At 44.2% G+C, this 12,033-nt stretch overlaps 1 protein-coding gene across 3 annotated transcripts in view; it reads right to left on the bottom strand.

Moving 5' to 3' along the window:
- The window catches only part of LOC126474039 (solute carrier family 22 member 7-like), a 151,606-nt gene that overhangs the window by 53,997 nt on the left and 85,576 nt on the right, over window positions 1–12,033 (bottom strand). For all 3 annotated transcript variants that reach the window (XM_050101449.1, XM_050101451.1, XM_050101450.1), the window contains exons 3-4: window positions 11,153–11,377; window positions 3,689–3,846 (exon numbers count right to left, since the gene is read on the bottom strand). In XM_050101449.1, coding sequence (XP_049957406.1) covers window positions 3,689–3,846; window positions 11,153–11,377 — 383 coding nt within the window. The remainder of the gene's footprint in view (window positions 1–3,688; window positions 3,847–11,152; window positions 11,378–12,033) is intronic.

The following is a 12,033-nucleotide window of genomic DNA, read 5'->3' as shown; positions in this document are numbered from 1 at the left end:
TACATGGTCTTCAGGAACAGTGTGAAAAAAAAAGAAACAGCTTGTAAGGATGTTGCATGGTAGATCGTGTTGGGAAATAGTTATCAATGTACTTTGCTAATCAGGAAGTTGAGTGCATGCATTCTAGCAACCCGCCAGAGTCTACGGCGCTAACTGAGTTCTTCGTTTCGTTTCCTAACACCGAACAAGGGAGGAATAAAAATTAGACATGTGACGGTTGTAAGCCAGCCAAAGGCTGAACAGTCTTGTGCAGTATTATCTTCGCTGTGAGAACAACTGACTCTAACTGTGTATGGCGGGCCGCTTGAATCTGCGATCAGAATGGCCTGACTGGCTAAATTTAACGCTAGTTTACGTTGATGATGATGATGATGTTTGGTTCGTGGGGCGCTCAACTGCGCGGTCATCAGTGCCCGTATAAAATCCCAGTTTTTACACAGCCCAATTTATTACACGGTCTAAAGTAGCCACGGTCAGGAATGATGATGAGGATGATGAAATGAAGAGAACAACATAAACACCCAGTCCCTTGGCAGAGAAAATCCCCAACCCTGCAGAAAATCGAACCCGGGACCCCGTGATCCAGAGGCAGCAACGCTAGCCACTAGACCACGAGCTGCGGAGGTAATTAACGTTGAAATGTATTGAGTTTTTTCCTTAACAGTTATTCATCAGCACAACCTACCCTGCGACATCCCGACATTCTTACAAGCTTTTCAGATTGTTTCTGACCACCGTAAGTATGTAACACTGCGAGGAAAAACCCTGCCGTCATCCACATGGAAACCCACCTTCTATTTCCGTTATGCACATGACATGTTCGTAATCTGTCCCCTTGGAAGGGAGAAACTGTTTGAATTCCTTGCACATCTGAACTCCAGAAATTTGAACATCAAATTCTCTAAGAAGAATGAAACAGGCGGAAGACGTCATGATCAAAATAGGACAGCTGGTGGCACCCTGGGCCACAGTGTGTGTCGGAAAGGAAGTGCATAATGTCCTGTATTTGTATGCAGACAGCTGCCATCACCCTGCACAGATGAATGGGGTACTAAAAACAGTGGGTGTGTACCCTCACAGACTCACAATATGGCCCAGGAACTGAAACACCGCAGAAATGTGTTCCGAAATACGGCTACTCAGAATGGCCGATTAGGCACGCTCTCCGCCACATCACTACAGTGCAACTTCCAGAGCGCGAGCAGTTAACTTATACCCCCTCGCCCCGCGAGCCATTCCCTCCGCGGTCTGCACAAGTAGGCGGTAGCGTGGCTGCAGTTACCTCTGTCCGCCCTAGTCGCCACACTGCTGTGTTTGCTGTTTTCTCCATTATTATTAATTGTCAAATATGGATTAGACGCAGTGCTGGTCTTCAGGCCTTGCTGAGATTACAGCCGCAGCGCAGGCTAATAAGGTTGTTCCTGGTACGAATTTCGATGCCCTCTCCAGTGACGATCCCAGTATTTCGAAGTACTCGCTAAAATCCTGATAAGTTATATTTCCATCACGTAATTCGCTGCTAAACAATGCTCTGCGGCCGCAGACATGTTGGGATACGTTGTTCGAGTTTGTCACCGGTGTTCGCGGAATCGATCTTTGACAGTGCGCACAGTCTGTTCAATGGATGTCTTGTCATATTTGTACGGAATCTGATATATCCTGACATTCCGCAAACCGAGGTCGTCTTTGACTGTCCCCATTAATACCAATGTTTTATTCAACAGCAAAAGGCAGTTTTTAATTGAGGCATTTTCAGTATTCGTCAGACTTTTCCTGATAATGCGCCAGTGTTTGGTATGAAGGCAGTAGCGACGACTTCCTTTGTGACTTCTTCCGTTAACGCAACTGACAATGGCAAATAGGTCAAATCGTTTTAATATTGCGCCCGTAGGACACTATGAACTGGCAGTACACTCATGGAATGTTCTATCAACAAACACCGGAACAAACTGGAGAGTAACAAATTTAAAATTTGAATTGTCGCGCTGTGCCGTTAGGAAAGATTTCGTGCCGCTGTGCAGTACGTTTGCCACGGATAACAACGAAAGGGGTCCTGCTATGAAAAATGGTAGCCAGACCGTCACTCTTGGTTGTCGGGCCACATGGTGAACGGCAGTCAGGTTGGTAAACCGAGGCATCCCACCACAGTCCAGGGCGTCGCCAGAGACGTCGTCGACTTGGAATCTCATTGACTGGAATAGAACTGTCTTAAGTTATCAGTCATGCTTCGAAACGAGCCCTGAATGACCAGCGAGTCGGCCGAGTCAGTGGTGAGATATCATTTTGACTGTCGCTCGCCACACGCCCCGTCAACCAGGAGTGATTGTCCGGAGAGCCATTTCATTTTATAGAGGGACCCCTTTGCTTGTCACATGCGGTACCCTTATAGGGCAGCGGTACGTCGACAGTATTATACGCCCTGTTCTGTTAGCGTTCATGGCAAGCCATCATTCGCTTCCATTTCAGCAAGAAAATGCCCACCCGCACACGGCGGGAGTTTCTAATGCTTGGCTTCGTGCTTGCGTAACCCTACCTTGGCCAGCAATCTCTCCTCTGTCGACAACATTTGGAGCATTATGGGCAAGGGCCCTCCGTGATTGCGTAACCCTACCTTGACCAGCAATCTCTCCTCTGTCGACAGCATTTGGAGCATTATGGACAAGGGCCGTCCAAAAATCTCGTAATTTTGACGACATAAGACACTGATTGGACAGAATTTGGCCCTATATTCCTCAGGACGACATCAAACAGCTCTGCCAATAACAGCCAGAGGTGGACCAGCGCGTTAATAACTTGCTCAATTTTTTCTTTCTCTTCAATGAATCATCCCATTTTTCTGAAACTGTACTCATTTGTCTGTCTGCACATGAACATCACATCTGCCGATTTCCGTCGCATTCGTATAATTCGTTCGTGGTGTGTCATTTTTTTTTTATTTTTTGCCTTAGAGTGTATTTATCCTGAAGTTATACAATAAGTTGCAATGAGCTCGTCGCAGCGTCACAACTTATTTAGTGTAGGATACTTGTTTTTTTTTCCTTAGAAATATAGTGTTCATTGTTTTGGCGTTCCCCTTATTTGGCATTTGTCGTGCCCACACTTCAGACGAACGCGCACGCTCCATCATCAGGAAAACCCTCAGATTTCCAGTGTCCATCAACCAGCTTTCTGCATTCCTCGCCCAGCAGCAAACTGTCGTAAAACTCACTACTGGCGTTCGCTCCGCGAGGCGGCTTCTTGTACTGTCGCAAGCTGATGGAGACAAACTTCTTTTGATGTGGAGAGTGCCGTGGTGTCACTTGTGATTTCTAAAGAGCCTTCTGTACCGTTATTGTGACTGATCGTCTCTCTAATGCCGGCCGGTGTGGTCGAGCGGTTCTAGGCGCTTCAGTCTGGAACCGCGCGACCGCTACGGTCGCAGGTTCGAATCCTGCCTCGGGCGTGGATATGTGTGACGTCCTTAGGTTAGTTAGGTTTACGTAGTTCTAAGTCTAGGGGACAGATGACCTTAGATGTTAAGTCCCAGTGCTCAGAGCCATCTCCCTAACGAAGAACGATCGACAGTGCCGTACTACTAAACATAGCTGCAATACGATATAAAATAAGAATGGAACACGAGAGCCGATAAATAGGAAAGGCAGTACAGGATATATTTTTGCTTCTCTATTATGGTTCCAGCTTAACTCACCTGTCGCCATGGTTGCTTCTGACATGGGCAAGTGTGCACCTTCAGAGGCTGCGGAAAGGGCAATGTACAGAGGAAACACGGACGCTGATACGGGGAGCAGCGTCTGTGACAACGCCGTGGCACTTATGCCCAGCAGAAACTGTTTCCTTCGTCCAAATCTGAAATAGAAAAACACATTCGGAGTAAACAAAAACCAGCACAAAAGTCATAAGTTTCTGGTGACTTCATGGATCATGCCATCTACACTCCTGGAAATTGAAATAAGAACACCGTGAATTCATTGTCCCAGGAAGGGGAAACTTTATTGACACATCCCTGGGGTCAGATACATCACATGATCACACTGACAGAACCACAGGCACATAGACACTGGCAACAGAGCATGCACAATGTCGGCACTAGTACAGTGTATATCCACCTTTCGCAGCAATGCAGGCTGCTATTCTCCCATGGAGACGATCGTAGAGATGCTGGATGTAGTCCTGTGGAATGGCTTGCCATGCCATTTGCACCTGGCGCCTCAGTTGGACCAGCGTTCGTGCTGGACGTGCAGACCGCGTGAGACGACGCTTCATCCAGTCCCAAACATGCTCAATGGGGGACAGATCCGGAGATCTTGCTGGCCAGGGTAGTTGACTTACACCTTCTAGAGCACGTTGGGTGGCACGGGATACATGCGGACGTGCATTGTCCTGTTGGAACAGCAAGTTCCCTTGCCGGTCTAGGAATGGTAGAACGATGGGTTCGATGACGGTTTGGATGTACCGTGCACTATTCAGTGTCCCCTCGACGATCATCAGTGGTGTACGGCCAGTGTAGGAGATCGCTCCCCACACCATGATGCCGGGTGTTGGCCCTGTGTGCCTCGGTCGTATGCAGTCCTGATTGTGGCGCTCACCTGCACGGCGCCAAACACGCATACGACCATCATTGGCACCAAGGCAGAAGCGACTCTCATCGCTGAAGACGACACGTCTCCATTCGTCCCTCCATTCACGCCTGTCGCGACACCACTGGAGGCGGGCTGCACGATGTTGGGGCGTGAGCGGAAGACGGCCTAACGGTGTGCGGGACCGTAGCCCAGATTCATGGAGACGGTTGCGAATGGTCCTCGCCGATACCCCAGGAGCAACAGTGTCCCTAATTTGCTGGGAAGTGGCGGTGCGGTCCCCTACGGCACTGCGTAGGATCCTACGGTCTTGGTGTGCATCCGTGCGTCGCTGCGGTCCGGTCCCAGGTCGACGGGCACGTGCACCTTCCGCCGACCACTGGCGACAACATCGATGTACTGTGGAGACCTCACGCCCCACGTGTTGAGCAATTCGGCGGTACGTCCACCCGGCCTCCCGCATGCCCACTATACGCCCTCGCTCAAAGTCCGTCAACTGCACATACGGTTCACGTCCACGCTGTCGCGGCATGCTACCAGTGTTAAAGACTGCGATGGAGCTCCGTATGCCACGGCAAACTGGCTGACACTGACGGCGGCGGTGCACAAATGCTGCGCAGCTAGCGCCATTCGACGGCCAACACCGCGGTTCCTGGTGTGTCCGCTGTGCCGTGCGTGTGATCATTGCTTGTACAGCCCTCTCGCAGTGTCCGGATCAAGTATGGTGGGTGTGACACACCGGTGTCAATGTGTTCTTTTTTCCATTTCCAGGAGTGTAGCATAGAAATACATACTAATTGCAGCAGTGTTATATAATATCATAATGTTTTGTCATTCATTATATTTCTACCTAAATCATTTCTAACACCATCAGCGTTAAGTGTGAAACAATCATTTCGTCGCCTGATGTAATACAGTTTTTGTTCTCTTCTAACGACTTTGAGCGAAATCTTTTGGTTCAAGGTTTAAAGAATGGGATCATAAATTAATCATGAACGTACTATATGGTGAATTATGTCTCACCCTTGGGACATAAGTTGTGTTCGAAAATGTTTGTAGCGAGATAAATTATCGCCTCTATTGATGGCTGATCACAGATTCGTCTTTAATGCACTGCCTGGTGTTTTGTTCAATAAAACACATCGTTTAAAAGCAAACAGGCAACAAAGGTTCGTTCTTCGGCTAGTTTGAGCCACCAAGGAGTATCCAACCATTTACTGTCTGTGAGTACAGCATGAAAACGTGCCGAAAGAAATGTGTCCCCAGGTTAAGACCAGTGTTTGCCGACTACCTATTTACAAACTAGAGTTTCATCCTCAGTAGCGTTATATTACCTGGAATATGACTTAACCCAAAGGAAGGCAGTTTGAAGTCGCAATTCTACTATTATCCTCATGGAAAACAATAAGATTATTTTGGTAGTTTCTGTACACAGATATAAATTCGCTTCGTAACAGTTGCTAGACTTATATTTCTAATACGGTAACATTAAAGCACTTAATGAATTGTTCCAAGTGACTTCCTCACTGACATGTTCTTACCAAAAAGAGGAAACTTATATTAAAGGAAATGGCGCTGCCGCTCAAGGACCTGAAGTTTCACATTTCAGGCTACATAAGTTACCTGTTGAACAAGGATTGTCAAAGGAGTGTAGTTATAACAGTACCTCCATTATTAGGCTTAAAATCGTCAGGTGAGACGTCTCATAAACTACGGTGCCTCACTATATGTAATAGAACAAAAATAACAGCACCAGGATCTGGTCTCCAAGTAGAGGCTATGCTACGAATAGATCGGCGAATGTGAAATTAATCTTTTTCGAACAAGATATTGATGGATTTATCCTTAGGTGTTAAATGAAGCCAATGTCAAGCAAGACTGTACAGGTCCACAAAGCACTCCCCATGAGTTGGTGGTAAAACTGAGAGCAAACAAATGAGGATACTAATGAAGTGATGAAATACGCACCTCAACAAAAATTTGGAATATCGTAGAGTTTACTACAATGACTTCCTGTAGTACACACAATAAACATAACTCCTTCTGAAAATAAGAACGATTTTGGTTAGTTACAAAAACTCACTAAAAAACAAAGCAGGCCCCCCTCCAAAGCGAACATCTTGCAAACAAAATCAGTGAAAATCATTTTCACATGATGATAATTATCAATATTTAGCAGCGAGTATGTCCACCCCTCACATGGATGAGTTCTTCCAACCTACAGGCATGCTCTTGGGGTATGAGCTCCTTTTCCTCAATGGTAGTTTTGGTGAGGTCCTGAAGATTCTCAGGTGGATCCGGACGCAAAGCAAGGGGCACTTTCAACAGGTCCCATGCACGCTCAATTGAATTCATGTCTGGGGGCTGTGAGAGCCAATGCATTCGGTTGGTGTTGTATCTTTGACACTACTAGAGGTCGGAGTAGTCTTGCATTATCATTGATTAGGGTGAAGTTGGCATGAACTTCATGTCTGTGGTGCCTTACAATCGTTTGTAGGACCTCTTGCAGGTATCGAAGACCAGTCAAATTGCCATAGATGGGTATTAAAGGAGTCTGCCATTCCAGCAATATTGCCACCCAGAACATTACACTTCCACTTGGAAACGGATGGATATTCTGAACTTATCAGCGTTTCTGGTATCGACTAGCGCTGCTCCAAAGGCTAGTTTGTCTTCTCACTGGATAGATGCGGCCCGCCACGAATTCGTCTCTTGTGCCAATCTCTTCATCACAGAGTAGCACCTACAACCTACGTCCTCAATTGTTTACTGTATATATTCCAATCTCTGTCTTCCCCTTCAGTTTTTGCCCTCTACGGCTCCCTCTAGTACCATGGAAGTCATTCCCTGATGTCTTAACAGATGTCCTGTCATGCTGTCCTTTCTCCTTGTCAGTGTTTTATACGTATTCCTTTCCTATCCGATTCCTTACCTTATCAGTCCACCTAATTTTCAACATTCATCTGTAGCACCACATTTGAAATGCTTCGATTCTCTTCTGCCCCGGTTTGTCCACAGTCCACATTCCACTACCTTACAATTACAAGACATTTCCTCCTCAAAGTAAGATCTATGTTTGGTACTAATCAACTTCTCTTGGCAAAGAATGCCCTTTTTGCCTGTGCTGGTCTCCTTTTGACATCCTCCTTGTTCCGTCCGTCTTTGCTTATTTTTCTGCCAAGGTAACAGAATTCCTTAACTTTATCTACTTCGTGGCCATCAATCTTGATGTTAAATTTCATTTCTGCTACTTCTCGTTAATTTCGCTTTTCTTCGAGTTACTCTCAATCCATATTCTGTACTCATTAGACTGTTCATTTCATTTAGCACATCATGTAATTCTTCTTCACTTCCACTCAGAATAGGAATGTCATCAGCGAATCATATCATTGATATCCTTTCACTTTGAATTTTAATTCCTTAACTGAATCTTTCTTTATTTCCATCATTGCTTCTTCGACGTACACATTAACAGTAGGAGCGAAAGATTATATCCCTGTCTTTACCCTTTTTAATCCGAGCATTTCGTTCTTGGCTCTTGTATATATTGTAACTTACCCGTCTTTCCCTATAGCTTATCTCTATTTTTCTCAGAATTTCGAACATCTTGCACCATTTTACATTATCGAGGCTTTTTCCAGGTCGAAGGTGTCTTGATTTTTCTTTAGTCTTGCTTCCATTATCAACCCCAAGGTCAGAATTGTTTCTGTGGTGCCTTTAGCTTTCCTAAAGCCAAACTGAATGTCATCTAACACATCCTCAAATTACTTTTCGCTTCTTCTGTATATAATTCTTGTCAGGAAGTTGGATGAATGAGCTGTTAAGCTGATTGTGCGATGATTCTCGCACTTGACGATAGTTGTGTGGATGATATTTTCTGAGAGTCAAAATGGTTCAAATGGCTCTGAGCACTATGTGACTTAACTTCCGAGGTCAACAGTCGCCTAGAACTTAGAACTAATTAAACCTAACTAACCTAAGGACATCACACACATCCATGCCCGAGACAGGATTCGAACCTGCGACCGTAGTGGGCGCTCGGTTCCAGACTGTAGCGCCTAGAACCGCACGTCCGCTCCGGCAGGCTCTGAAAGTGAGATGGTATGTCGTCAGACTCATACATTCCACACACCAACGTGAATAGTCGTTTTGTTGACTTCCCCCAATGGTTTTAGAAATTGTGATGGAATGTTCAGTATCCCTTCTGCCCAGCCCTCTTAAATTCTGGCTGTAATTCTGGATCCCCTCTCTCTTCTAAGTCAACTCCTGTTTCTTCTTCTGTCACATCAGGCAAATCCTACCCATCATAGAGGTCTTCAGTGTACTCTTTTCACCTACCCTTTCTCTTCTCTGCATTTAACAGTGGAATTCCTGTTGCACTCTTAATCTTACCACCCTTGCTTTCAATTTCAACGAAGGTTGTTTTCACTTTCCTATATGCTGAGTCAGTCCTTCCGACAATCACTTCTTTTTCGATTTCTTGACATTTTTCATGCAGTTATTTCGTCACAGCTTTCCTACACTTCCTATTTATTTCATTCCTCAGCTACTTTTATTTCTGTATTCCTGTATTTTCCTGATCATTTTCGTACTTCCTCTTTTTATGGATCGACTGAAGTATCTCTTATATTTCTTCGTCTAGTATCCGGTCGCAAACCAATCCTGGTGTCGTCAGCAAACATGACATACTCCAATCCACAAGGCTCCAGTGTTGATGTACAAGAGCTCAGGTCCTTCGATTGCGTCAGTCCCGTTGGTTCAGTGCAAAATTTCTCATGGGCCATTTGAATGAAGACCACCTTGATTCAATATTCTAGGCACTGTTTGTTCTGAGATATGAATCTCTGTTGCCTGGCAGTTGATGTCGGGAGCCTGCGAGCCGACAGCTGGAGGAAATAATCCTGCGTTGGTGCTGTCATAAAAGGACGACCACTGCGAGGTACGTCATTGACATTTCCCGTCTCTCTGTTCTTTCTACACACCTTAGACAGACTGCTTTGAGTGACACGTAACCGATCGGCAACGTCTTGCTACGGATGACCTGCTAAAACCAAAGCCATAATCCTACCAAAGTGTTGTATGCGTCTTAGTGGCATGTTACTGTAGTGCTGAACACAAACTGAATTAATCTGTTGTTGATACTGGACTGTTCGCGGTCTGCCGCTGCGGCAGAGGAATATTTACTTGACTGAAAAATGGCCACAAAGCATGCCAGTAGTAAACATCGGCCAGTATATCGTTTCTAACTTGACGTGCCTAGGTCAATGCAGTCTCTAATATCGTAGACTATATTTCACGATAGTATTCGAAACCTTTGTAGAGCAGTGTATATAAAGGGATATTAAAATCTGTGAATAAACAGTTTGATCTCTTTGAAACCAAAATTAGTGCTGAGAGATATCTCAGCTAATTCACTTTCTTGTAGCTCATAAGATTCTTGCAAAAGGACCTACTTGAAAACGTTTGATAGGCATGATCAAATAACAACTTGACTGCATCATGGTTAAAGAAAAATTTAGTGATCAGATGTTAACATGAAGTGCTAGGAGATCGGAGAAGTGAATGTAGCGCAGAGAGAACGTCGTTGTGAAAATATTAACTATATTCAGTGATTACTTGATCTTCGCTGAAGAGAATATCGTTGTGAGAATACGTGACCTTTGCAGAATATAATGACAGTTCTGGCTAAAGTCTAACAAAACTGAAGAATACGGCAAGTCAGGTTTAGAATTACGGAATTAGGACCATAGCTCTTCCGGGCCAAACAAATATTTCTACTAATAGTCTGAAAACAATAAAAATAGATAACAAGTACAAAGGAATCTTCACACAAATGTGGTTTGATAATAAGAAATGAGAAACATTAGAACTACGTCTTCTTGGGTCCACCACACTCACCAGATCTGGTACCATCTCAATTCCAACAAGTCCAACATCACCACAACCGAATGGTGGAAAACCTCTCGTTTCTGGCAATTGTCCCTGGTACTTAATTTTTCCTCACCAATCTTACTGCAGGAATCTAATTTACTTACTGGGAAATGATTATGCACAGTGCACTCATCGAAAAGAACCGCCAGTGAAAAAAAAAATCTACATAACACCTACTATGTCTTTTTACACGACTGAGAAAATTTCACTTTATCCAAGAAGATACCCAATTTGTTTCAGCAACGGAGATTCTCCTCCTACTTAGACTCAATTGTGTGTTGTCGTGTAAATGCCGGAATCAACCAGCGTAATGTGAACTAATAAGTAATGGAAACAAGATTCTGAGTGCGGTCTTCTAGTAGCACAGTAAATATAAAGTCATTCTAGGTCTGCCCTTCACTTTCTTTCTTTGGTGCCACTTGTCATTTGCTTGTGAGAATCAGAGAAACAAACATAACAAAACTGTATGATTGACTCCAGTCTTCCCGGAAAATAACATCTGCGGCTTAGATGTGAGATAATTAATAAATTATTGTTGGCAAATTTTTCATCTTTCGTACACGAAGAACAGCTTCGTTTCGTATTCAAATTTGTTGGTACATTTTAATGATATTGTGAAGTACTCAATGCTGTGAAGCACTCACCTGTCTCCAATGTAAAAGAGAAGTATCCCAAAGACGGTGGAAACGATGTGGCTCACGGAATACACAGTATTCGGGTACAGTTCCTTATCGCACACCCAGTTCTGTTCGGATGCGGCTGTCATGGAGAACCATGTGGTGTCGTAGTCCCAGCCGTAGATGCAGGACATTGTTTCGTTCTCTTGCTCTGGCGCCTTCATCAGGCATCTGCTGTATTTCCCGTCTTGTCTGCGGAAGTCAAACAGTTTTCAAGGACCACTGAACAACGATATGTATACTTGTTGATAACACATTTCGGGAAGGCTATTATCAAAATATGACAACTCCAAGTGGTCAACATTGTTCGATTTCAGAAAACACATCAGACTGTAAGAGAAACAGTTTGACAACGAACCAGAGAAATAAAACTGCATAAAAAACTCTTCCTTCGCACCTTATGAAAAATAAAACTATATTAACTTTTATAACGTCCACAGAGACACTATAAAAAGCTATACTAATTTTTATAAAGTCCTCACAACGCTATAAATGGTTCAATACAGTTTTAGACATGAACTGCCACCCCTCTCATTAAATACTTTTCGGATAAATTTTTATAGCTACTAATAATGTAGAACAATGACCCATAAAATAAGTTTGGATAATAATGTAGTCATTCCGTGAGTAAAATTACATGTAAATGGGTCAACTGCAATAATGAAGCTCATGAAAATGATTATCAAATGGTTCAAAAAGTTCTGAGCACTATGGGACTTAACTTCTGAGTTCATCAGTCCCCTATAACTTAGAACTACTTAAACCTAACTAACCTAAAGACATCACACACATCAATGCCCGAGGCAGGATTCGAACCTGCGACCGTAGCGGTAGCGCGCTTCCAGACT

The sequence above is a fragment of the Schistocerca serialis genome, chromosome 4, assembly GCF_023864345.2.
Source record: "Schistocerca serialis cubense isolate TAMUIC-IGC-003099 chromosome 4, iqSchSeri2.2, whole genome shotgun sequence".
NCBI lineage: Eukaryota > Metazoa > Arthropoda > Insecta > Orthoptera > Acrididae > Schistocerca > Schistocerca serialis.
The sequence above is the reverse complement of the archived record's forward strand: the minus strand, read 5'-3'. Positions and strand labels throughout refer to the sequence as shown.